General features: G+C 49.0%; 1 protein-coding gene across 1 annotated transcript in view; it reads left to right on the top strand.

Moving 5' to 3' along the window:
- The window catches only part of HCN4 (hyperpolarization activated cyclic nucleotide-gated potassium channel 4), a 97894-nt gene that overhangs the window by 27131 nt on the left and 43825 nt on the right, over positions 1–26938 (top strand). The window contains 2 exon segments of the mRNA XM_010831421.1: positions 8812–8894; positions 19006–19107. Coding sequence (XP_010829723.1) covers positions 8812–8894; positions 19006–19107 — 185 coding nt within the window.

Below are 26938 nucleotides of genomic sequence, written 5' to 3' on the forward strand. Positions count from 1 at the left end.
GAAAAATCCATCTTTATTTCTTTTGTCAGCAGCTCCCAGGAGGTTCTTCCCCCTTTCCTTCCTTCAGCAGACACCATGGACTTAATTCACCCTTTAAGAAAGAGCTTTTCTGCTCGGCTCGAAGGAGTGGTCAGGAGTGTGGGGCTGAACAGGCAGGCTCAGCAAGGCTCCTGAGCACCCCTCTGGGTCTCAGCTACCCGCAGGGGCTTTAGGTTCTAGGGGAGGATCCTAGAGCAGGGGTCCCCAACCTCTGGGATCTAATGCCTGATGACCTGAGGTGGAGCTGATGTAATAATAATAGAAAGAAAGTGTACAATACATGTAATGTGCTTAACTCATCCTGAAACCATCCTCCTCTCCCTGGTCCATGGAAAAATTGTCTTCCACAAAACTGATCCCTGGTGCCAAAAAGATTGGGGATGACTGTCCTAGAGGATACCCATTTTTGGATGGAGAGCTAGACCCTGAGACTCTGCAGCCGGCCCTCCTGCGCACTGAAGACAGAACTGCGTATTTGGGCCTCAGTTTGCTGCCTGAATAGGGTCCAATAGATGCTGTCCTGGGGGTCCTCCTGCTAAGGGTTCAGGGCAGAAAAGAAGAAATGCCCCGCCATCTCCCACATCCTCACTACCCTACCCCAGTCTCCTTTTGGCTTACACTAAACTTTCCATCGGGTTTTCTCAGGGGAAGGTCACCGGAGTCCCCAAGGGAAAGCCAAGCAATAGCCAGCATCTCCACATCTCTACATTTCCAGAAGGATAAGCAACCAGAATGGGAGGTTCCCTTGTTCAGAGCTGCTCAGCATGTCCCCATGGAACTGAGTTCTGCCCACTGCACCACTCTGCCCTCTCCTGCAGCCCCAGCCCCACCTCTGTGCCACTCCGCAGCTTGGCACTCCCCACCTAGTCACACGCCTTTCACAGGGTGCTTCTAGCTTTTGTCCTGGGCTAGCTTTTCACATGTTGTGCTCAGTCTCTGACTAGAGTGAGCTGCAGACGTTCAAGGCTGTATCTCACCATCTCTCTATTCCATTGTCTCTCGGTGCCCCCCTCACACCCGTTGCCCCTTCCCCTCTGAGAGCAGCCCCGGCCTTAGGACACAGTGGAGCTCCGAGATGTTAGGGGAATGGAGGGCTGACTGGCGGAGGAGCATGCTGTGCTGTGAAAAACTGTTTGGACCCCATCCTAGCCCCTCTTCCTTCCTCTTTAGCCTTTCCAGACACCGCTGAGGGCTCTTCAAGGCAGACCAAAGGCTGGTTAACCCCCGGGTGCTTGGGAGGGAGGGAGGGGAAAGAAGATGCTTCATTAAAATTCACATCAAGAGAAATAACTAATCAGAAGACGTTTGCTGCTTAATTGGTTTTAAACTTCAGGAAGATTTCTCATTAGCCTAGGGGTGACCTCTGCAGAGCAGCCCAATTGGGAATGGGAGAACAAGGGGCGGCGGGGAGAGGGCAATGAGAAGGAAGCCCTTTCCCCTCCTGCCACCTGCCCCCTTCTCTCTAGCTGGGCCATCAGAGGTGGTTCCCAGAGCCAGGCTCGGGCTTGGAAGTCTTTCTTTCTTCAAGGCTCCCTCTTCCAGGAAGCCTCCTCTGAATTGTCAGGGGAATGCCTCCCAGCCTTCTGCATGTCCAGTCTGTGCCGTACAGGCTGGGTGCCTTTGACAGGAATTGATGGTCCTTTCCAGCCTGAGAGCTGCTAGAGTGCTGAAGCTTCCTCCCCATCACCGCCCCCCACACCCCTGCCCCGCTCCTTTCCTTCTTCCTCTGTCTTCCTTCCTCTCTCCTCTCCTCTCTTTTCTCCTGTTCACCCTCCTCCCTCTGCTCACTCACTTTCTCTGTCTTCATTGTCCTTCCTCCCCTTGTGCAGCTAAAGAAAACATCATGCTAGTGACCTGCACAAAGCGATAGTAAAGTCCTCATTATTTTCACCAGTATTCCAAAAGCTACTTCTCAAGCCTGGCCCTCATTCTACCAGACTGTTGCCTTCTGCCCAGGAGTGGAGGAGGAAGGGGGTTGGAAACCCATTGTACTCAGAGAGATGGAGGAGCTAGAACAACTATGCTTGGAGAAAAGAAGATTGGGCAGGCCATAATGACCCTTCATGTCTCTGAGGAACTGGTTCCGCAGAGTGAACAGCCTTGTCTTATGCAGGACAAGAGGACAGAGCTAAGGCTGGTGCTGAACAGAAGGCTCTCAGAAGGACACAGATCAAGCCTGATGTAAGGAAGAGTAGTGAGCATCCACTGATTTTCCCAGGTTTCTAGAAACAGCATCCCTCCCTTTGGGGACCCTCTCCTCCCACATTCCACATGGTTCCAACATGGCTACCACACAGAGTACGCTGTCTCCCATCCTTCAGTCACATGATAGGGCCTGTCCAATCATAACTGTCCATGGCCCTGCCCACAGGGGCTTCCCTGGTGGCTCAGATGGTAAAGAATCTGTCTGCTATACAGGAGACCCAGGTTCAGTCCTTGAGTTTGGAAGAACCCTTGGAGGAAGAAATGGCTACCTACTCCAGTATTCTTGCCTGAAGAATTCCGTGGACAAAGAAATCTGGTGGGCTACAGTCCGTGGGGTCCCAAAGAGTTGGCCATGACTGAGCAACCAGCACACACACTGCTCACAGTGATTGGAGGTTGATAGGCATGTGACTCAAGGCTGGTCTGTGTTAATCATTCCCTATGAGTCGATGTGTGGTCACTGGGAGAAAGAAGCTGTCTTCTGGTTCACAAAGACGTGATGATATATGCTGAGAGCTGTTGACTGCCTTCTCCCTAGTTACACAGAAAAACAGAGTCAAGAGCTGCAAAGGGAGAGAAGGAACGTCCTGACAACATTATTCGGCTCTCTAGAGCCCTTGAGGTCACCTCCATTCCTATCCTTCCCAATTTCTTAAAACAATAATTCCCTTTTTTGGTGAGCCATTTGAGTTGAATTTCTGTCACTTCAACTCAAAGAGTTCCTGACTGACGTAAGGACTTTCTCACAGTCAGAGCTGTCCAAATGGGCCCTGGGCTGCCGCAGGACTCGGCAGCTCCCTGGGCAGAGCTGGACAGCCTCTTGCCAGGAATACTGTGGAGAAAATTTCTGGATCCAGTTGTGCCAGATAACAGCTAACATTTATCGAGTGCCTGGCGCTATGGAACCATTACCTCAGCTAATTCTCACAATGCCCCCTGTAGGAAGGCATTATTCCCCCCATTTTATAGATGAGGAAACAGAGTTTTGGGGGAGGTTCATCAACTTGTCAGTCAAGGAGGCGCAGATCCAGGGTGAAGTGCAATTCTTTTTTTGACTCTAGGACTCAGGCTTCTTCCTATAAGCCCAGAGATTCAGAGGACTTTTGCTCACACCCCACCTCAAAGCCTGGCCACCTCTGGAGGGGGCGGATGCAGACCTGGTTTCTGCAGTCAGCTCAGCAGCTCCTAAATAGGGCAGTCGATAGAGGCGCAGCACTGTGTCCAGGTGAGCAGAGAGGCACACGGCCCCAGCTGGCTCTGGGGACAGGCTGCCAGCGGAGCCACAGGAGTGGAAGAAACACAGAGGGGAGGGCGGGCCTCGAGGGAAGTGGCCGGCCAGCAGGGGGCATGTCTCCCTGCAAAGATCTGGATGAGGGGCTCCACACCTATCTGTGTGTCTCAGATGCCTTTGGGAATCCAATGAACCTGTGGGCCTTCTCCTAGAGACAAAGATACATGTGCAAGTCTGAATCTTTGAACACAATTTCAGGAGACTCCCCTGGAACAATGTGTGAGACCCTAGAAGCCTAGTTAAGAAGTCCTGATCAAGAAGCATGAAAAGGGCTCGGGGGCCTGCCTCAGGCCAAGTGGCAGTAGCAGTAAAATCTCAGAATAGCGACCGACCACAGCCAGCATGTCTACCTGAGGAAGGTGACCAGATGTCTCTGTCCCCTTTCCTTAGTACCCTGCCTCCCAGTGTCTTGCTGACCCACAGTTGTCTTGTCTCCAAGAGTGTTCCAGTCCAAGTGAAGGTGGAGGGATGTATCTGATGAGTTTCTTCAGCTTGAGATGGGGAAGGGCAGCTGAATGCCTCCTCATCTTTTCTTGGTCCACATCTACCCCAACCTGCAGCACCATGACTTTGACAATCAATCCACCCTCCCCCAAATTTTATGAGCTGCATAGTGACATGGGGAGCAATTCTTCCCTTCAGGATCCAACAGCCAAAGGTCCACAGAGTAAGGTTTGGTCCAACATGGTAGCCACACGTGGCCATGTAAACAAAAATGAATTAAAGTGAAATGAAATTTAAAACTCAGGTTCTCACTTAGTCACATAGCCACATTTCACATGCTTAAGAGCCATATGTGGCTACTAGCTACTACATTGGGTAGTGTGGTTATAGAATATTCCCATCACTGCAGAAAATTCTATCTGTCTGGTTTCAACAGATTTTGAGCAAAGACATAGACAGAACAACAATCTAGGTGCCAAGCTGCCTTGGTTCAAATCTATATTCTAGCTGAGGATTAGGGTAAGTTCCTTAATTTCTCTGACCTTCAGATTCCTTCTCTCTAAAATGGGGATAATGCATAGCTCAGAGCACTGTCATGGCCATTAAATGAGATGACCCACGTGGCACTGTGCGCCCTGCACATAGTCAGATGAACCGGAGACCTTCAGTTGGTCCCTGCAGACCCACTCTCTGCACTTCTCCACCCTACTGTGGCATGTCTGAGAAGCTGACCTCATGGGACTGCATCAGGGGATCTCCTTGCCCTCTGGCCTCTGGTTGGATTTGTTCATTGGAGGGGACCACAGAAGACCAGAGGGCAGGTTAGGGCATTTGTTCCAGGGCATCCTCCCTGCCAGGCCACTGTGGGTGGGCTCTGTGAGGGGCCACAGCTCCTGTCAAGTGGCCCTCTTTGGACACATCCTCACTCCAGGCTCAGTAGCTGCTCCTTCCATTTGCCCCTTCCGGCCAGGGGCGGAAGCTGCTTCATGCTGTTTCTCAATGTCCCTTGTTGGTTTCCCTTTATAAATATAAATGTATATATACATATTTGACTGCACTCCAAGACAGGGATTGAACCCACACCTCCTGCAATGGAAGTGCAGTCTTAACCACTGGACCACCAGGGAAGTCCCTATAAATGTTCTTTATTAACCTCTAATCCATGACCTTCCCTGGTGGCTCTGTGGTAAAGAATCCGCCTGCCAATACAGGAGGGGTCAGGAAGATCCCTTGGAGAAGGAAATGGCAACCCAATCCAGTACTCTTGCCTGGGAAATCCCATGGACGGAGGAGCCTGGTGGGCTACAGTTCTTGGGGTTGCAAAGAGTCGGACACGACTTAATGACTAAACAACAACAACAAACCATGACTTAGTGTGAATATGTCTTCCTTGTCCTGTGGGGATGCAGCTGACACAAAGGCCCCTGCCTTGGTTAGCCCTCCTGTTAGGGCTGGGAAGAGGAGGAGGATCATGGGTGTTCCTCTTTTTCCATCTCTGCCTCTGCCTCCAAACCTCCCCAGAAGAGAATGAGTTTCAGGAGTGATCCAAACGAAGAAGGCTGAGAAGGCTGGAGGGAACAACTCAGGATGAGCTGATAAGGCAGGAGCAGGTAAGTTGATAAGAGAGAGGGAGAGGCAGAAAATAGGAGGATGGAGGTGAAAAAGGAGAGCAGAAAGATGAGGAGACATCTAGGACCTCCTAGAGAAGCTTATCCCAGGGACGGGGGAGCCTGGTGGGCTGCTGTCTATGGGGTCGCACAGAGTCGGACACGACTGAAGTGACTTAGCAGCAGCAGTAGCAGAGAAGTTTTGGCTTCGAAACAAAACAGACTAGAGGTTGAAGAGCATAACCCAGTTTGACTGCCTGTGGGAAGAGGCTGCTGAGAGTGCCATGGAGCTCAGGCCTCCACTGTGGGGTCCACACCTCCCCTGCCACACCCCCTCAAACAGGACAGCAGGTCCTTTCCTTTTCAGGAGCCTGACACCCCTGCCTGAGGCACCCGCCATCTGAGCAGCTTGCCCCACTTATCTGTCCCCTTAGACTCCAAGCTGTGACTCTTATCAGGGTGCCTGGGCTCGTGGAGCCAGGCTTCTCAGAGAAGATGGAGACAGAGTGATGCTGGATTGCTAAGGAGGTGGCCCTAAACAGGCTCCATCTAACAGGACTGTCTGCTCCCCACCCCAAGCTCCCCAACCCAAACAATCACCCCATGTCTATGCTCCCCTTGCTGGGTACAAATTCCTTATCATAACTGCCTGTCTCTTCTCTTATCAAGGCACTATCTAGTTACTGTTATATCACATCACTAGCATCTAGTGACTTGCTTGACACACAGTAGGTATGCAACATCTGTTAAGGGTTCAACCAACATTTATTCATAAGAGAAACTGCCTTCCCGGAGCAGAAGACTCTAATCCCACAGGCATTGAGGGTGGGAAGAACCCTGCAGGGTGGGAGCCAAAAGGCCTGAATCACACTTCATTCCATCAGCCTGGTGGCTTTGGACATTCTCTTCTCTTTCTGGACCTCAGTTTTCTTATCTGAGACTTAGACGTGATTGGATGTGATAATCTATGGTTCTACTGCCAAGGAAAGATTATTTAAAGTACCATGATTAATACATATAAATGACTAATACAGGAAAGTTTTGAATCACAGTCACAAACCTTATCTGAGTCTCTCTTTTTAATTCTGGCCAAAAAGCATAGGTATTTTTATATACTGTTCCCATCCTAAAAAGAATACATCTCCTTGGCCATCCACGTAAGGCCTCTGTGCCCACAAAATTAGGTAATTGATTAATTCACTACCATACTCATTTATTTATTCAACAAATATTTATGGAATGCTTGTCGTGAGTCAGGGATGCATCGCCCATTTCCTTCGCTGCCTTTGTGGGAAGACCAGAGAGAGCTAGCGGTAACAAAGATGACAAAGAATTTCACATTGGCATGGAGGTGGCTTGGTCTTCCCAGGTGTCACAGATTAAAGAATCTGCCTGCCAACGCAGGAGATGCAAGAGACTTGGGTTCGATCCCTGGGTCAGGAAGACCCCCTGAAGTAGGAAATGGCACCCCACTCCAGTATTCTTGCCTGGGAAATCCCATGGACAGAGGAGACCAGTAGGCTACAGTCCATGGGATTGCAGAGAGTTGGACGTGAATGAGCATGTGCGTGCACACACACACACACACACACACACACACGGAGTGGGTCAGGGGAGGCCCCTCCCTCATCACTTGCCCATTTCACTCCTCCTATTATTCAGCAAAGGTGCTTTTCCTGGGAGACAAACCCTGTTGCACCAAGCAGAGGTCTGTGGCTGCTTCACAGGCTTCCTAAAGGGCATGTGATGACATCTGATTGTGTTCTAAAGCTCAGAAGTCTGGAAAGAACAGGGGGCCAGGTAACCCGCAGGCCTTTCCATATGGCCCAGTAGAGTCCCACTCATACCCATCAACTATGCCCTGACACACACCAGCCAGATAGAGGTAGGAAGTGCCTCCAATGAGGCTGACCTGGAAGAAAGCCTCTGAACCCAGCAAGGGCCCAAAGGCTTTTCCTGAGTCACAGTCATTGATCTGTGGAGGATGGCCAACACCCCAAGGCAGAATAAGCATGCTCACCATCCAACTCAAGGATGGATGCTGAATAGGACCCGCCAAGGACTCTGGCTAGAACTGAAAGGGCCTTTCCTCTGAGTGCTGGGTTCTGGTCTGCCCATGTGACTCTTTCCCACATAGCTGTGGAAGCTATCTGACTGTAACAGAGTTCTTGCTCCTCTGTCCAGTCCGTCAGTACAACCATAGCTTCGTACAATGGGGCAAACACAGCATTCACGTAATCAGAGTCACAGCCACAGCAAACAGCAGTCTATTCCTTCCAGCAATCCCTTGGATATTTCAGCCTTCCTAAAACCTCCTCTCTCTTTGGTCTTGGGCTAAGCATAGTCATCTGCAGGGGTGGGAGGAGGGAGAAAATTTCATTTATGGCATCTGGATTGAAGATGCTGGCTCAAGGATGGTGGGCTGTCTGTGGAGCCCCAGATGGGCAATGTGGGACAGCTCCTCTAGGACGTGTCCCATGGGTGGCACCCAGCAGCACTGGGCTGGGTACAGTGCTAAATTTGGCCAGGTTGTTTCCCCTTTGGAAAGAGGAGCTGCTGAGGGCAGCTGGAGAGAGTGCATCCAACAGCATCCACCAGCCCCTCAACAGATTCCTCCCTCAGGCTCAGGTGGGGCCCTATTGCTGCTTGGCAATTTTTTCACAAAATAACCGTGGTATTTAACTTAGCAAAAAAAAAAAAAAAACAAAACGCAATACAAGCACATCATAGGAAATTTAGAAAATAAAGGTAAATACAAAGAAAAATCACCCTTGATTCCACACCCAGAAATACACACTGCTACCTGGTATATATTCCTACAGTCTTACATCTGTCCATAGTTAGACCTATTACATATTCTTCTCAAAAATCAGATTGTCGTGTTTATACTAGTTTCTCAATGAACACATCCTGAATATTTTTTCATTTTATCAAATACATTTTTTTCCCTAATATCATTTTGAATGGCTGCATACCATTCTATTACATGAACCTGCTTTATCAAGTTGGGGTACAAATTAGATGAACATTTCATAAGCATTTTTCATTAACCACTTAAGCCCATCTGAAGTAAAAAGAAATACAGTATCTCTCTTGAGTTCATCCTCCACCCTGAATTGCTCAAGCAAATCCCTTGAAAGGGTGGTACACCCAAGGCCAGGTGATAAGAGCACTGGAGCCTCTGATTGCGTGACTTCTGTTGCTACTCCCAACCTGTCCCTGTAGAACGTGGTCCTGTACAGTCTCAGCATCTTTGTCCACCAATGCAGTGACGTCCTCACTGTCCAGATTTCTAAGAGATCTCTAAGGTAATTCTCCAATGGAGGTAGGCACTCCGTGTGCCAAAGCGCCTAGGAGGGAGGGGCTTCCAGCTCTACACACACACAAGCCAGAACCCTGACAACTTAGCACTTGGCTCTGAGTTTGGACAGCCTATCAATTCCCACCAGCAGTGGACCTCATTCAGAACAATCCTTATCTAGTAGAGAGAGTCTGACCATGTTGATCTCGAAAGGGAAGAAGTTAGATGTTTCCAGTCCTTTCCTTTTGGAGGCTTTTGCATGTATGCTCGCATACTAAGTCACTTCAGTCATGTCCAGCTATTTGCGACCCTATGGACTCTAGCCCACCAGGTTCCTCTGTCCATGGGGACTCTCCAGGCAAGAATGCTGGAGTGGGTTGTCATGCCCTTCTCTAGCGGATCTTCCCCGGCCAGGGATCAAACCCGAGTCTCTTACATCTCCTGCTCTGGCAGGCGGGTTCTTACTAATAGTGCCACCTTGGAGGCTTTTGGCCTGATATCAATTTGCCTCCTTCTCAGCCACTACTCTTAGAAGTTAAATGAATTCCTTCAAATTCTCTCTCCGCACCTCAACTTTTCACTGGTTTGTCATGCGTTATTTTATTTGCCTCTCATATAACAGAACTGTCTTCTCTTCCAAGCTCAACTCATGTCTTGCATGGGCTGTTAATATTCCTTCCATCCCCTCCTGTATGTCTTCTCTTTATTATTTATCATGTCTATATCTTGCATCTTCAATCTCTCCCTCTTTACTAAGTTCTTTTCCTACCCAGACAGACAAATTCCTCAAGACTCCAAAACCAACAAGCAAATGAACCCTCTTCCAATCTTAATTTCCTGGCAGCTATGACCCAACTCTCTTTTCTGGCCAAACTTTAAAAAAAATTTATTGGAGTACAGTTGATTTACAATGTTGTGTTAATTTCAGGTGTGCAGCAAAGTGACTCAGTTATACATATACATGTATTCATTCATTTTCAGATTCTTTTCCATATAGCGTATAAGTCATTACCCAAACCTCTGAAAAGAAGAAGTGAGAATCTACTCTTACTGTCTTGACTCTTCAACCCATGCACCTGGGCACCTTAGCTATCATCAATTAAGACCACTTTCTCAGAGGTCACCACCAACCAGGGTCACCGTGTGTTCCAGTTTGCCAGGAATAATCCTGGTTTATTCCTGTTGTCCAAGAGTCTTCTCCAAGTGTCCCAGTTTAAATACTAAATGATAAGGTTACCTTACCAGTAACCAACTACAACCAACACAGCCCACGGCTCCACCGCAGTCATTCTCCACCATCTGCCAGAACACTGGCCTTTACTGACTGTGCCATTCTTGAAATGTTCCCTTCCTCTGACTTACTTGACACCTCTCTGCTGGTTTCTCACCTCTCCTTTCCACATGCCAGCTCTCATTCACATCCACCGCTTTCACTTTCCCCATAAATGCTGGAGCCTTGCAAGCTTCTGTTGCTCTCATTTAACATTTACTCTCCTTCTGAATTTCACCCACACCCACAGCTTCAGCTCATCATCCCCGCCTTCGCCCTCAATTCAGTGCAAATCTAAAGACTTCTGGAATCATGGTAGCTTAAATGCAGGTTTACAAAACTACCCTCCCCAAACTTGACAGAAATGAACAAAAAGAAACAAAAATGAGAGAAAAGGCTGCACCAGGGCTGAAACCATGGCAGGATGCTCCTTAGATACAAAAAAGATTTAAATAGAGACAGATCTTCCTCTTGCCTTGATATAAAGATATATATATATATACATATATCCCTCCTACATTAATTTATAAATTTAACACAGTTCTAATCAAAGTACCAGCATGGTTTTTAATATAATCAAATAATTTTATGGTTAATCTGGTAAAAGAAATAGGAGAATTCTAAAAGAGATGAGGAGTAGGGGATAGAGATTCCTTTTTTAAACAAAAAAAGAGAGAGAGAATAGTACATTACAGTAATGGGGTGGGCAAGAAATGATATAGGAATAGCACAAGGAAAGGAAATCATGGAGCATATATAGACTCCAGAAATGTGTGTAGAAATGCAGTATATGAGAAAAGAGGCATTGCTAATTAATGGAGGAAGATGGATTATATGTGTATATGAAAATGCATTTACAGACAAGAAAATGTAAGTGAGTATTTCTTGAGGTGGGGAGGAGCTCTTTAAACATGTTATCTAGGTCAGAGATCATAAAAGCAAAGTCTGATATGCTTCACTTCATAAAAATGAAGATTTCTGCATGACAAACCCTCCATAACAAAAGTTAAATAACAAACAGGGTGAGGGGGAATAAGTATTTGTAGCAATAAATGATAGAAAAAGGGAGTATTCTCCCCAATATAGAAAGCATTTCTTCAACTCTATAAAGAAAAGATGAAAACTAAATAGAAAGAAGGGGAAAGGGATGAGAAGGGTTTGCAAGTCATTATTTGCTTAATCAGCTACCTTGGATAAAGGCAGGGAGGGTGTAGTCAGTTGGAAGAGCGACAGAACACAAATGTTATCAAACCCTCCCGTCTGGGACTATAAATAAAGTTCCATTAACATCCATCACCCAGAGTTCCTGCTGTTTCTCTTCTGGCACCTACAGGACCTCTGCCCTCTTCCTCCTCTGCCACAAGTATTTCTGGGAGTTCCAAAAAGGGAGCCCACATATGCTGAAGCATCACCCCAGCAGCCACAATCCCCATATGGCTTCTTCAGAATTCTTCCTCTCCTGTCCTAGATCAGTGCCTGCTGCCAGCAAAGCCATTCCGACAGTGACCTGTGTGTGATTACCGCTCTGAGGAGGCATCTCCCTTCCCAAGTTCCCAAAGCCACCATTCCCTGGAGCCAGAGTGCACTGGGCTTCCTTTACCACCCAGTATCTGGCCTCCCAGCTAACACCAAGGGGATTAGCCCAACTTCAGAGGAAGACGTGGGGGAGGGGTCCAGCGACAGAGAGGGAGGGTGAAAGGGACTGCATTGGTTTCCCATCACCGCTGGAACAAATGACCACAAACTTGCTGGCTTGAAATAATACGCCTTTGTTCTCCCACAGCTCTGGAGGCCAAAAGTCCAAAATCAGTTTCCCTGGGCTGACGTTGGCAGGGCCACACTCCCTCCAGAGGCTCTAGTGGAGAATCCTTGCCTTTTCCAACTTCTAGTGCCACACCGTGTTTCTTGGCTCATGGGCCCTTCCTCCACAGTCAAAGCCAGCAGCATAGATCGTACTTCAGGGGTCATGTTGTCTTTTTGTTCTGCGTCAATCCCCTTCTGCCTCTCTCTTATATAAGGACACTATAAGAGGTGCTTTTAGGGCCTGCCCAGAAAATAAAAAACAATCTCCCCACATTCGAGATCCTTAATCACATCTCCCAAATGTGTTTTACCATGTAAGGTAACATTCACAAGGTTCCAGGGATTAGGACGTGATTATCTCTGGGGACCGTTATTCAGACCATCACAGGGGCAGATGCCTTTTCATCATCTCCTTTCTTCCTAACCCCAACCACCTTCCCCACTTTAGGAAAATCACCTTCATGCATATTTAGAGATGCAAAGAAATGGTAATGTTGTCCATACCAGGAGTATCAGATCCCTAGCCTGACAAACCAAGTGCCCCGTGAAGTGGGTTAGGCCACCAGTCCTGAACGTATATGGAGGGTAGTCGGCTAGTCAGGGCTACCGATCGAAGCCTCTGAGGACAAAGCACCCCGCAGGCTGATCACAGAGAGTCACCGCAGAGAGAGGGCTTGGGGCACCAGCTGGCTGGAGCCCTTTCCTGCAGTTCCCTGGCAGGTCTTGTCTGTCTCCCCACCAAGTCCTGACAGCAGCTACATCTTTACATCTACCACCTTGCTCCTCTACCATCATGGTTACTGCTGCTCCTTCAACAACATGCGGAGCCCAACTCAAGGCTGGAAAGAGATGCACATTGGATGTAGGTTAGGGCTGATATCTAAGAGTCAACATGGGACAACAGTCCTGACCAGAGACTCCGAAAATAATCCCCAGGGGAGATGGTCCTGAGACAGGCACCCATAAACAAATAGGAGATAGGAGCAAGGGAGCACATGGAATGGGGTCTGCCTCCAAAAATTGCTTTAAAGTGAGGTGGGCAATGTTTTAAAGTTATCACCATAATCATCAACAACTGACATCTTCATAACCACCAGCTCAGCCATTAACAACAGAGTCCCCATCATCACAAGCTGAAAGCCTATGAGTGTGCGTGGGTGGAAGGTGCCAGGGTAAGGAGGGCATTACTGAGAGGGAAGTCTGGGGAATTACTGTCAGCCAGGCTGGCACCCCACTCCGGTACTCTTGCCTGGAAAATCCCATGAACGGAGGAGCCTGGTGGGCTGCAGTCCATGGGGTCGCTAAGGGTTGGACATGACTTAGAGACTTCACTTTCACTTTTCACTTTCCTGCACTCGAGAAGGAAATGGCAACCCACTCCAGTATTCTTGCCTGGAGAATCCCAGGGACGGGGAAGCCTTGTGGGCTGCCGTCTATGGGGTCGCACAGAGTCAGACACGACTGAAGTGACTTATCAGCAGCAGCAGCAGCAGCAGGCTAAAAAGCAGCTTGCTTACCAAGTTAGAGACTTTGGGTTTTATCCTAATTCCAGAGGAAGTCACTGAAGAGTCTTCAGTAAACATGGCCATTTTTACATTTTGGAAAACCACTCTGGCAGCACTGTGGATAATGGATTCTAATAACACAAGGCTGGATGCGGGGAGAACAGTTATGAGGCTGCTGCCACAGCCTAGGAAAGAAATAATCTGAAGCTGTGTCATTGGGCATGGGAAGAAGTAGATATATTTGAGAGATACTTCTAACAGAAAAATAGCAAGATTTTTGAATTGATTGGATGTGGGAAGTAGGGGGTGGAGGAAGACATCAGGAATGATGCCCAGGTTTCTGGCTTTACCCCTGGAAAGATGTTGGCATCATTCACTGAGTGGGAAGAACAGGGGGTCTTTGGAGAAGAGCAGGTGGAGGGGTACTTGTAAGACATCCAAGAGGCCATTGGTCAAACAGGTCTGGAGTCCAGGGGAGCAACCTGGGCTGAAGGCAAGGATGGGAAGGCCTGGATGTGAGGGTCCAGGGACACAGATCACACAAAAGAAGAAAGGGCTGGCAACAGACTCAGGAACAACGCCAACAGGTGAAGAGCCAGAAAAAGAGGCCTTCTTCCCCCACAAGGGAAATCAAGGACTGGCCAGAGGTATAGAAAGAAAATCAGAAGAATATGTATTTCTGAAGTCAACAGAGGAGAATGGGGGAGGACGTGTGGTCAGCAGCATCACACGATGCTCAGGGGCCACATAGGAACAGGAATGAAAGGTGGATTTGGCCTTGCTGAAGACACAATGTGTAGTGAAGCCCAGTCTGTGGGCTAAGGAAAGAGTAGTAGTTGCTGTTGTTGAGTCGCACAGTCCTTTCTGACTCTTTGTGACCCCGTTGACTGCAGCATGTCAGGCTCCCCAGTCCTTCACTATCTCCTGGAGTTTGCAAAACTTCACATCCATTGAGTCGGTGATGTTTTCTAACCAGCTCATCCTCTATCACTCCCTTCTCCTCCTGCCCTCAATCTTTCCCAGCATCAGGGTCTTTTCTAATGAGTCAGCTCTTCATATCAGGTGGCCAAATATTGGAGCTTCAGCATCAGTCCTCCTAATGAATACTCAGGGTTGATTTCCTTTAGGACTAACTGGTTTGATTTTCTTGCAGCCCAAGGGACTCTCAAGAGTCTTCTCCAGCACCACAAATCAAAAGTATCAATTCTTCAGTTCTCCAACTCTCACATCTGTACATGACTGCTGGAAAAACCATAGCTTTGACTATATGGACCTTTATCAGCCAAGAGACGTCTCTGCTTTTTCATATGCGTCTAGGTTTGTCATAGCTTTCCTTCCAAGGAACAAGCGCCTTTTAATTTCAAGGTTGCAGTGATTTTGGAGCACAAGAAAATAAAATTTGTCACTGCTTCCACTTTTTCCCCTTCTATTTGCCATGAAGTGATGGGACCAGATGCCATGATCTTAGTGTTTTTGAATGTTGAGTTTTAAGCCAGCTTTTTCACTCTTCTCTTTCATCTTCATCAAGAGGCTCTTTAGTTTCTCTTCACTTTCTGCCTTTAGGGTAGTGTCATCTGTCTATCTGAGGTTGTTGATATTTCTCCCAGGAATCTTGATTCTAGCTTGTGCTTCATCCAGCCCAGCATTTCTCATGATGTAGTCCACATAGAAGTTAAATAAGCAGGGTGACAATACACAGCTTTAACATACTCCTTTGGAGAAGGCAATGGCACCCCACTCCAGGACTCTTGCCTGGAAAATCCCATGGATGGAGGAGCCTGGTAGGCTGCAGGCTATGGGGTCGCTGAGGGTCGGACTTGACTGAGCGACTTCACTTTCACTTTTCACTTTCATGCATTGGAGAAGGAAATGGCAACCCACTCCAGTGTTCTTGCCTGGAGAATCCCAGGGATGGGGGAGCTTGGTGGGCTGCCGTCTATGGGGTCGCACAGAGTCGGACACAACTGAAGGGACTTAGCAGCAGCAGCAACACACTCCTTTCCCAGTTTGGAACCAGTCAGTTGTTCCATGTAAGGTTCTAACTGTTACTTTTTGGCCTGCATTCAGGTTTCTCAGGAGACACGTAAGGTGGTCTGGTATTTCCATCTCTTTAAGAATTTTCCACAGTTTCTCATGATCCACACAGTCAAAGGCTTTAGTATAGTCAATGAAGCAGAAGTAGATGCTTATCTGAAATTCCTTTGCTTCCTCTATGATCCAGGGGATGTTGGCAATTTGATCTCTGGTTCCTCTGCCTCTTTGAAACCCAGCTTGTACATGTGGAAGTTCTCGGTTCGTTAACTGCTGAAGCCTAGTTTGAAAGATTTTGAGCATTACTTTGCTAGCATGTGAAATAAGCACAATTGTATGGTAGTTCGAACATTCTTTGGCATTGCTCTTCTTTGGGATTGGAATAAAAACTGACCTTTTCCAGCCCTGTGGCCACTGCTGAGGTTTCCAAATTTTCTGGCATATTGAGTGCAACACTCTAACAGCACTTTTTAGGATTGGAAATACCTCAGCTAGAATTCTATCACTTCCACTAGGCTTGTTCGTAGTGATACTTCTTAAGCCTCATTTGACTTCATATTCCAGGATGTCTGGCTCTAGGTAAGTGACCACACCATTGTGGTTATCCAGGTCATTAAAATCTTTTTCGTATAGTTCTTTTGTGCATTCTTGCTACCTCTTCTTAATCTCTTCTGCTTCTCTTAGGTCCTTACCACTTCTGTTCTTTATTGTACACATCCTTGCATGAAATTCTCCCTTGATATCTCCAATTTTATTGAAGAGACCTCTAGTCTCTTGCTATTCTCCGGAACTCTGCATTCAGATGGGTATATCTTTCCCTTTCTCCCTTCCCTTTTGCTTCTCTTCTTCCCTCAGCAATTTGTAAAGCTTCCTCAGACAACCACTTTGCCTTCTTGCATTTATTTCTCTTTGGAATAATTTTGGTCACTGCCTCCTGTACAATGTTATGAATCTCCGTCCATAGCTCTTCAGGCATTCTGTCTACCAGATCTAATCCCCTGAATCTATTCATCACCTCCACTATATAGACGTAAGGGATTTGGCTTAGGTCTACCTGAATAGCCTAGTGGTTTTTCCTACTTTCTTCAATTTATGCCTGAATTTTGCAATATGGAGCTCATGATCTGAGTTACTGCCAGATCCAAGTCTTGTTTTTGCTGGCTGTATAGAGCTTCTCCATCTTTGGCTACAAAGAATATAATCAATCTGATTTCAGTATTGACCATTTGGTGATGTCCATGTGTAGAGTCATCTCTTATGTTGTTGGAAAAGAATGTTTGCTATGACCAATGCGCATTCTCTTGACCAAACTCTGTTAGCCTTTGCCCTGCTTAATTTTGTACTCCAAGGCCAAACTTGCCTAGCATGAGTGGCAGTTGAGAAAGGAAGGCAAGTGAAGATCACCCTTTAAGAAGATTAGGGACAGGACAGAAAGTGACAGTGGAGTTCAGAGAGGACCTTTTTTGGAAAGAAAAGATGTGCTTAGGTTTAAATGTGGGTGGGAAGGATCCTGCAGGAAGAGGTTGAACACTGTGGGGAACTAGTAACTGATGGATGAAGACAAGGCAGATAGGAAAACACAATGGGGTTGCCAGGCGCATCGCACTGAGGCAACTAGACAATGAACTTGAGCAAGAACAAAGTTGGGTGGCTGTGGGGCTTTTTCCCTGGCCATCTTGGCAGGGCTGCTGTAGCCCAGAACCTCAGAGAAGGTGGGTGGCTGCACTGACCCAGGGCTGGTGTTTCCAATTTGACAATCAAAAAAGATTGTGAGGCTGGAACAAGAGAGCAGAGGGCACTGGAGGTGAAGGCTGAGGTGGTTGGTGGGTCTTGAAGTTGAAGCTGGGGAAGGAAGGGATGAGGCTTCCTTCATGGGGGATGTGGACAGAGCTCGCTGTACCATCAAAGAGCAGGTGTAAAGGGAAGATCCAGAGAAGGTGGAAGGAGCGGAGGCTGAGGTCAGACCGGGGAGCCTGAACTTCAGATTGCAGAAGGTGGAGCAGTGCTAAGTGATAGCATGGAGTGGGTGACTGAAATTGAGAAGGGCTCTGAACATCCAGAGTCAGGGCCATGGTTCATGTGGAGCCCTCTCCAGGTGGGTAGGAAGCCAGGTGGGAATAATCCTGGTGACAGCTGTGAGAGCTTGCGGCTTGCAAGCTTCAGAGGAGCAGGCGGGTAGAGTGTTACGGATGGTAGAGGTGCAGTGGTCTGGGAGAAGCAAAAGGGACTAGCCATGTCACCACCCCTGACCTCAGGCTGGGGGTGGTCTGTGATCCATCCCTCAAGGACAGCAGAGTAGGGTGGTCTCTGTGAAAAGATCTGTATTCTCAAGGGACCTGGCCGAGAATTCCCTTCTGAACATGACTCCAGAAGGGTGTTGAGACAAGGGGCCATCAGAACAGATTGCAGAGTTAGCACAGCAAGACAGGACAGTGACTCCTTGTCTAGAAATGTATGACCCACGTTGGTCAGTGAGAGCCTGACCAAGAGCTGCAATGACCACCACAGCCTTGGAAGCGTTATTCTGTGCTCTCCTTGAACAGAAATCATGTCCTGCTCATCACCAATCCCCTGCAATGCTGCAGACCTGGGTTCAATTCCTGGTTCAGGAAGATCCCCTAGAGAAGAAAATGGCAAGCCACTCCAGTATTCTTGCCTGAGAAATCTCAGGGACAGAGGAGCCTGATGGTCTGCAGTGCATGGAGTCACAATTGTTGGACATGACTTAGCGACTAAACCACCGTCACAAGGAGTGGCAGAGAGGAGATGAGTCTCCAAAATGCCCATGGACTGGAGGAATGCTTCCCAGTAGGTCCAGTTGGAGTACAGGGGCCTCTTTTTCACTGAAAAAAAATTCTGACTTTGAAACCTCAAAATATATCTGACATGGGAACAGCTGCAATGGAGAACACTGGCAGTGGTAGGCGAGGGTAAGAGACTGGGTCAGACGTAACTGCCTGCAAACCCTGGCTCTTCCTCCATCCATGGGAATGTGGGCAACTCAGTCATCCTCTCCAGCCTCAGTTTAATCATCTGTAAAATGGGGATAATTCACCTTACCTGGCAGGGATCTAGCAAGGATTACACAAGCTAATCCATGCTAAGTATTTGGCGCAGCGCCTGGCACTCCTTAAATGTTAGTTATCATGACTATGAATTCAGTTATGCTTTAAAACACATTTCTGTTTTACTCATCACACTAGCACCCACACACGGGAGAAATGGTTGTTCATATCCATGGAAGGCACATTTCTTATTCAGTCAGCAGGCTGTGCCTGGAGAGGCCATGGAGATTCAGGGACCCCTTGCACTAACTCGAAGTCTCGCAGGGCCCAGCGGTCAGTCCACATTATCCCCTGTCTCACCCTGTGATCTGACTCTCCCCAAGGCAGGCATAGTAAGGAAACTGCAACCCAGAAACTTGCCCCTGGAAGGACGAACAGGAATGCTCAGAAGAGTTGGTGGAAATCGGCCTCGCTCACCTCCCTCTCGCGCTCTTCCTGTGGCAGCTTCAGCCTGTTGGCGGCTCCACAGACGCCTGGGCCTGGCTGGGCCTGTGTGTTTGCAGTGTTGCTGCTGTCACCGCCAACTGCGCCGTCGGCCGTGGGAGTGTGGGCCTGGGCTCCAGGAACTGTTGTCCCAACTCTGACTGTGGCTCCAGACTTAGTCACACTTCCGTCTCAGCCCCGGCCCAGTCCCTGTCACAGTTCCTGTGTCAGACCCTGTCACAACATCTGTCACGGTGTCACAGCCTTTGACACAGTCTCCATCACAGTCCTGTCACAGCCTCTACCACAGCATCTGTCATAGTTCCTGTCAGCCTCACAGCCTCCGTCATAGTTTCCGTTACAGTGTCTATCACAGCCCCGACGCAATCTCTATCACAGCCTCTCTCATAGCTCCTGTTACAGTCCCTTGTCAGGGCCTCTGTTACTGCCTCTGTCACAGCCTCTGACACAGCCCATTACAATCCCTGTCCAACTTCTGTCACAGCCTCTGTGACAGCCCTTGCACAGCCCATCAAAGTCCCTGTCACAAAGTCTCTATCACAGGTCCTGGCACAACTCCTATCATAGACTTTGTCATAGTCTCTGTCACAGCCCTGTCATAGCCCTGCCACAGTCTCTATTACAGCCTTTGTCATAGTTTCTGTCACAGCCCCATCAGTCTCTGTCACAGCTTCTGTCATAGCCCCTGTCACAGTCCCTTCATAATCTCTATTACACCTTGTGTCATAGCCTCTGTCACAGCCCTGTCATAGTCTCTATTACATCTTGTGTCATAGTCTCTGTCACAGCCCTGTCATAGTCTCTATTACACCTTGTGTCATAGTCTCTGTCACAGCCCTGTCATAGTTTCTATTACATCTTGTGTCATAGTCTCTGTCACAGCCCTGTCATAGTCTCTATTACATCTTGTGTCATAGTCTCTGTCACAGCCCTGTCATTGTCTCTATTACACCTTGTGTCATAGTCTCTGTCACAGCCCTGTCATAGCCCTGCCACAGTCTCTATTACAGCCTTTGTCATAGTTTCTGTCACAGCCCCATCAGTCTCTGTCACAGCTTCTGTCATAGCCCCTGTCACAGTCCCTTCATAATCTCTATTACACCTTGTGTCATAGCCTCTGTCACAGCCCTGTCATAGTCTCTATTACATCTTGTGTCATAGCCTCTGTCACAGCCCTGTCATTGTCTCTATTACACCTTGTGTCATAGTCTCTGTCACAGCCCTGTCATTGTCTCTACTACACCTTGTGTCGTAGCCTCTGTCACAGCCCTGTCATAGTCTCTATTACCCCTTGTGTCATAGCCTCTGTCACAGCCCTGTCATTGTCTCTATTACACCTTGTGTCATAGTCTCTGTCACAGCCCTGTCATAGTCTCTATTACGTCTTGTGTCATACCTCTGTCAGTCTCTGTTACACTTTATGTCATAGCCCCTGTCACAGCCCGTCATAGTCTCTATTACACCTTTTGTCATAGTCTCTGTCACGGCCGCTGTCATAGTCTCTATTACAGCCTCTGTCACAACCCCAGTCACAGCCGCTGTCATAGTCTCTGTCGTAGTCTTCTCACAGTGTCTATGATAGCCCCCATCAGTCTCTGTCACAGTCTCCATCACCCTCTCCCTGACTCTGACTCCGCTCTAGACCCTGCAGGGTAGTCTGTGGGGCACAGCTTTCATTACACAGCGGAACTGTCTCTCCCTGGAAGGCGTCCAGCAGAAGGCTCATGTAATAGCAGGTTATCCTGATGTGCAGGGTTTGTGGGAGGGAGGTTGGGCCGTGGGGCTCATACAAAAGATGTGCTTTGCAGGAAGCTGGAGAGCAGATCTCCCCACCAGCCTCCTGGCCCTGGCTGTGGCACATTCCCCGCACCCAGGGGTGGGAGGGGGGTCCATGACTCTGTCTCTGGGAAGATGACTAAATGGTTTTGTGGTTTTCCTTCAGTCTCTGCAATCCCACTATGAGCTTCCAAGAGCAAAGACTGTGTCTGATTCTTTTCTCATTCCCTCACTGCAGAGCTGAGCACACGGCTGGGCTCCCAGGCACAACTTGAAGGTCACACCCAAAGTCCTGGCTTGTCTTGAACTGGTTCCAGTCGCTTCCGTTTGCCTCCAGAATGAACCCACCGTGGCTGCTCACTGCTCCCCGACGCCAGGGCTGAGGTCTTCCAGACCCAGCCCAGTGCACTGGGTCCAGTGCCTGGTGCGCCCACCACTCTGCCTCCACTCTTCCAAACCACACATGCCTTCTTCAGAGACCAATTCAAACCTGACTGCCTGCTCTGTTCCCCTCCTCTATGCCCTTCCCCCTCCTTCCTCTGCTCTCCAGCCACTTGTCCACATCACATGACCCCCGTCCCTGGCTTCCAGATGGGAGTTTCTGTATCTGTCTTATTCCTTCCACAGCTGAGGTGCCTGGAGTTCAGGCGCTGGACCTTCTAGCATCATGTAGGAAGTTCTCTACATTGGGCTAGATAAATAAACCGGCGGGTGACCGAACAAATGAAAGGAGTGACGTGAAATTGGGAGGAGAACATGCAGAGGCATGGGGAGGGGACAGAGGGCATGTCAGGGAGGATGGCATGAGCAGAGCTTGGCAGTGGGGAGCCCAGTGCTTGTGGGGGGCGGTGAGCCCACTCCCTGGGCCACCTCATGTTCCCGGGTGAGCGCCACCTTCCCAGCTCTCCTCACTACCCCTTCCATCTTTCCCCATTTGCCCATACTCTTCCCCCTCTCCCAGGCCATCCTGTCTCTTCCTTCCCTCCCTGACACTTCCTGCCCAGGCTGCTGAAACCACCCCCATGGCTCCTGTCTAAACTCACTTCAGCCCTGATAGATTGTGAATTCCAGACATAGGGCAGAGGAGTCTCTAGTACTTACTTCTTGGCAGCTCGGCTCCGCCGGCACCTCGGGGGCCTCCCCCCACCCCAAATGCCTCACTTTCCAGCCTGGCTCTGAGTCCAGGTGGCCCAGACGCCCTGGAGCCCCAGCAGGACACAGAGACACAGTCCAGGCCTGGCTGAGCTGTCAGCACATCTTTCTTCTGCCTCCCTGGGAGCAGAGGGGCCTGGTGTCCCGGCCAGGGCTCTGGCAGAGTACTGGGGGAACAGCTGGGAGTGCAGGATAAGGAGCTGGGGCTGGCCTGCAGATGAAAGGCCTCTGGGCTCAGCTGGGCACCGGGCACTCGCAGGTGGGGTCCTGTACAGAGGCGGGGGTGGAGAAGAGGACAATTGAATAGTCCACACTCCCAGATCCTACAGAAAGCAGGCAGAGTTGAGAAGAAAGCAGTTGGCAAGGCCAATACGAAGTTGAACTTGGCAGGAGGCTATCTTTCACTAGTGCCTTAACATCACTGAGAAAGGGTGGGCATGGGGGCTCCTGGGGGAGGTTGTTGGGAAGAGGGGATTGGAAGGACTAATACCCTTTTTCTATGGGGACAGCAGACTTTCTTCTAAGACAAGCTTAGGATAACAGGTAGTGACCCCTTAAACTAGATCTTTAGCCCTGCCTCGTTTACCCCACTGAGAGAGGCCTCACCCCTACCAGGCTGCTCCACATACTATTTCCCCCTTTCTTAGGGGAAATACACCAGTAGAAAATCCTACTAGAAAACTTGGTTTACTTTCCACCTCTTCCAGGAAGCCTACCTGGACCATACATGCTCAGGAGCACCATTGCTCTGAGCTTCTGAACCACTTACTCTGATCCTTGATTGCAAACCTCTGGGGGTGATAGCCTTTCTCTGCTTCAACCAGACTAGGAACTGCCTAAGCTAGAGAATCTTTCTGCCTTCTTGGCCTCCATCCATGTTGTGGCTGTGGTCAGGGGTGGACACCCAAGGGCTTGGTCAAGACTGGGTGATTGACTTGTTCTCTCCATACATGTACAACCTATTGGCCAGCTCCCTGTGTGTCCTATCCCCCCGCCCAACCCCTTCCCATTTCTTCATCAGGAAGCCTGAAGATAGGAAACCTGAAGGAATATAATGGGTTCTTGGGGGCCTAGTCCCCAGATCAGGACTCTCAGTAGGAAGTGGATACATCTCTGATCCAGCCCACAGTGCAGACCTGCTTCAGAGGAGAGCAGAAGGGGCACAGGCAGAATGGTATCTATGATAAACAGAAAGATGAAGTTGTACATGTATTGGGGGCATGGTCTCGAGCACTGGCTCAAGGGTGTGACCTCTGAGTCAGTTCCCTCTGATCCCACTTAAAAAAGTGCCTACCCCAGAGAGAAGGAAGCCTGCCTTCTGGACACCTGGCCAGGATATATCAAGGATGGAGAATTCGGAAAAAGCAATCTGTATAGCAAGACATCCCTTTCATCCCAATAGCAATTTTTAAGATGACCTAAATTGAATTCCAAAGGCCAAGTGTCTCCCCCTCTGTTGGCTAACACAGGTTTCATTCAACATTCCATCACTCAGTGTTTATTAAGAACAGACCACACTTGAGAAGCCATGCCCACTGCATTTGTTTTCTCATATAGTCTTCAAAATAATTTAGGAGAGTCACATCATTTTTTTCCCTCCTTTTTGGCCATGCCATGCAGCATGCAGGATCGTAATTCCCTGACCAGACACTGAACCTGTGCCCTCTGCCGTGGAAGTGCAGAGTCTTAACCACTGAACCACCAGGGAAGTCCCAGGTGGTACAGATCATTAAACCCATCTTACACACAAGGAAGACTGAGGAGTACAGGGCAGTAAATGACAGTCTTTCATTCCACAGCTTCTGTTTTCCGGTCTCACGCTCTATTGTTTATAGCAGGGGCTCCCAGACTTTTGGAATCCACAGACGAATAACATTTCAAAAATGATTCTGGGGAACAAACACAAAATCCTATGCCAACTTTTTATTTAGCCAAGGACATGAAAAATACCCTCTCTCAGCACTATGATTTCATAAAAGGGCATTTTAACACAGAAGATGCAACAAGGATATAACAGTAGGATAAAGACAGCTTTCTAAGAAAGGACGTTGGCAACCTTACCCTAAAAATCCTACATTGTTCTCTCTTTTTCTGGTTAAATTTCAAGCAGAACTGGCCAAAACCTTGGCATTACACAGTGTGGGAGCCACTGCCCTATCCCAGACTTGCCCCTTTAAGCAAGAGCAATGCCCTCAGACCGTGAGCAAATAAACTTCCCGAATTTTCCATTCCCCTCTGCCCATGCAGATTGCCACTGCTGTGGCAGTGATCTGAGATTGGTATGTAATAGTCAGCTATATCCCCACCCTATCACCAGCAGGTCTTCTGATATTCAGCATTCCCCCAGGGAAGGAAGTCTATTCTCCCCAGCCCATGCTTTCTTGGACCCACATCTTTTCTGGATTTGCATTCCGGGAATACCCAGGCCCCCTGCAGCCTGGCAGGGTACACATCTGTTTCCCAGAGGTACTCAGTTCTCCACCAGCGGAGAGTCACAGATCTCCTCCTTATTTCAGTCCAGAGTAGGGCCTTCCCCTTGCTGGGGTCCCCAGATCTTGTGTATTATGTTACCAGATCAGTGCAGAGCAGATGTCAGGCTTTCTAGGCAGTGCTGGAAAGGAGAGTGTGTGAGACCTGAGTGAAGCAGGGGGGAGACTACAGACGTGGGGGCTCCATTCTTCACTTGCTCTCTGCTTTAGCCACACTAGACTCAGAACTGCCTCTCCCTCCTGTACCTGGGCCTGCCCCCACCCCATCTGTGTGAGTCACCTGGTCAGCAGAGAAGAGGCTGACCTGTAGAGCCCTAGGTGGGGCTCCAGTTCCATCATATTCTTGCTGTGGGATGTTTAGCAAGTCACTTAAGTCTCTGTGCTTTAGTTTTCTGGGTTGCAAATGGGAGTACGAATGTTAGGCTGAGCTTTGTGAAACTGGAAAGTTTTGACCATATTTGGCCCACAAAAATTTCATATGGTTTAATAAATGAAGTGTAAGCTGTAAAGCGCTGGATACATGGTCTCTCACCAAATCTGACACCTCCTCCAGGAAGTGCTCCCTAGCTACCCCCAAGCCTCAGTGAAGTACTCCTCCTCAAATCTCATTGGTCAAGGCATGATTTAGCACACACTTCTTTTCTGTCTTGAGTTTTCTCCTCTTTCTTGAACATGAATGTAGATTCTCCCCAACATTGAGCCCATCAAGGGCAAGACCTGGGTCTCCCCTCCTAATTCCCTCAGATTGCTGGCATGCCACAGCTATCCTCTATAACAGTTTTCACAGACAGGAGACCAGGCTTCACAAGGGTTTTCCATGAACCTGCTTTAATAAACAGTCATTTCTTCACCCAAGGGTGGTCCTGCTGCTAAGTCACTTCGGTCGTGTCCAACTCTGTGCAACCCCATAGACGGCAGCCCACCAGGCTCCCCGGTCCCTGGGATTCTCCAGGCAAGAACACTGGAGTGGGTTGCCATTTCCTTCTCCAATGCATGAAAGTGAAAAGTCGGACCATGTATCTGACTCTTAGCGACCCCATGAACTGCAGCCTACCAGGCTCCTCCATCCATGGGATTTTCCAGGCAAGAGTACTGGAGTGGGGTGCCATAGGGTGGTCCTAGATAGTCCTGAATGGGTGGTATTAATTAAATTGAGGGGAGGGGAGGTGCTAGATGGGGAGGAATTAAGGGGCTCTGACTCCTGGCCAGCCTGTGACACCAGTGTGCCAGGAAGCAGAACCCTGATTGAATCCACCATGTACTACACAGAGCCCCTTCAGTGACATTAACTAACTTCTAGGGTCCCTCACTCATGTGTTGAGTTGATATTATGGATCTGTTCTCTGCCCCCTCCACCACCACCACCACTCTGAATTGGTGCTGAGTTCCCTGAGATGAGTCTGACCTGTCCTCCCCCTAGGGAGCTCAGTCCTGAAGGGGACACGGACTACACTGTGTAATCAATAGTCAGGCTGATGGGAGCTCCTGGGCCATGGGACCCCAAAGCAGGGACATGGCCAAGATTTGGGTGGTCAGGAAGGGGGTTCCTAGATGAGGAGATGTCCCTGCCATGGGTCACTGGGGAGCTGGTTTGGGTTGACTTCCTAAAGCTGGGGTAAGGCAGCCTAACTCCTGGCTGACACAGATACCCAAAGAAGTGAGTTAAATGGCACACCAGGGCAGGCAGGGCTCACCACTGGATAAAAACACTCCTCCTCAAGGAGACCCAAGGACATTCAGGGATTAGGCCTCCCAGCATCTGTGCAGAGAACTGTCAGCTCAGAACCGCTCAAAAGTAGAAATGCCAGCAAGCAGTGATGTCATCACCCTAGTCATTCCCTCTCCCCCTGGGAAGTCCTGTAGTCCAGTGGGTGGAGAGCAGAAAAGCTTCTGCAAGATTGCAGAAAATTTCTGCTCTGAATGGGGTGCGAGAGATGGGCTAAGAATGAGAATTAAAAATTCTTTGAAGAAAACCTTGTTGTTATTCTTTAGAGAGGTGGCAGGGCTGGGGGACCTTTTTGTCTTCCCCCTGTCAGTGCTGAGAATCCACTTCAGCATTAACACGAACTCCAGCCTTCTCCAGCCAACCCCTTCCCATCTCATCTCTGAGCTAATCTGGCGCGTTGGCCGTGACAGGGTCTAAGTAACCCCTGGGCCATCTCGGCAGCCCCCAACCCCGGGGGGAGGGTCTGGCCAGCCCGGCTTGTGAGGATGGGGGTCAGGGTGTCTCTTAGAGTGCTGGAGAGGAGTACCGCTGTATCTCTGGCAGAGCTAGTGGGATTTGTCCATAAGCCCGGAGACTGCACGGAGAGAGATAAGCAGGGAGAGACTGCACAGCTGGATCGCCGGCGGGCCTGGGGGTGGGGGTGGGGAGCGGACTCAAAGGGAGTGGGGGCTGTGCAGCTGCTCAGGGGTAGGGGGCCTGGGTGGAGAAGGAACTCCCCTAGCGTTGGGGTGCCACAATTTGCAGGAGAACCCAGGGAGAAGGAGGTCCACAGCTAGTCCCGGAATGCCAG

Source organism: Bison bison, unplaced genomic scaffold, assembly GCF_000754665.1.
Source record: "Bison bison bison isolate TAMUID 2011002044 unplaced genomic scaffold, Bison_UMD1.0 scf7180017864526, whole genome shotgun sequence".
In the NCBI taxonomy this organism is placed as follows: domain Eukaryota; kingdom Metazoa; phylum Chordata; class Mammalia; order Artiodactyla; family Bovidae; genus Bison; species Bison bison.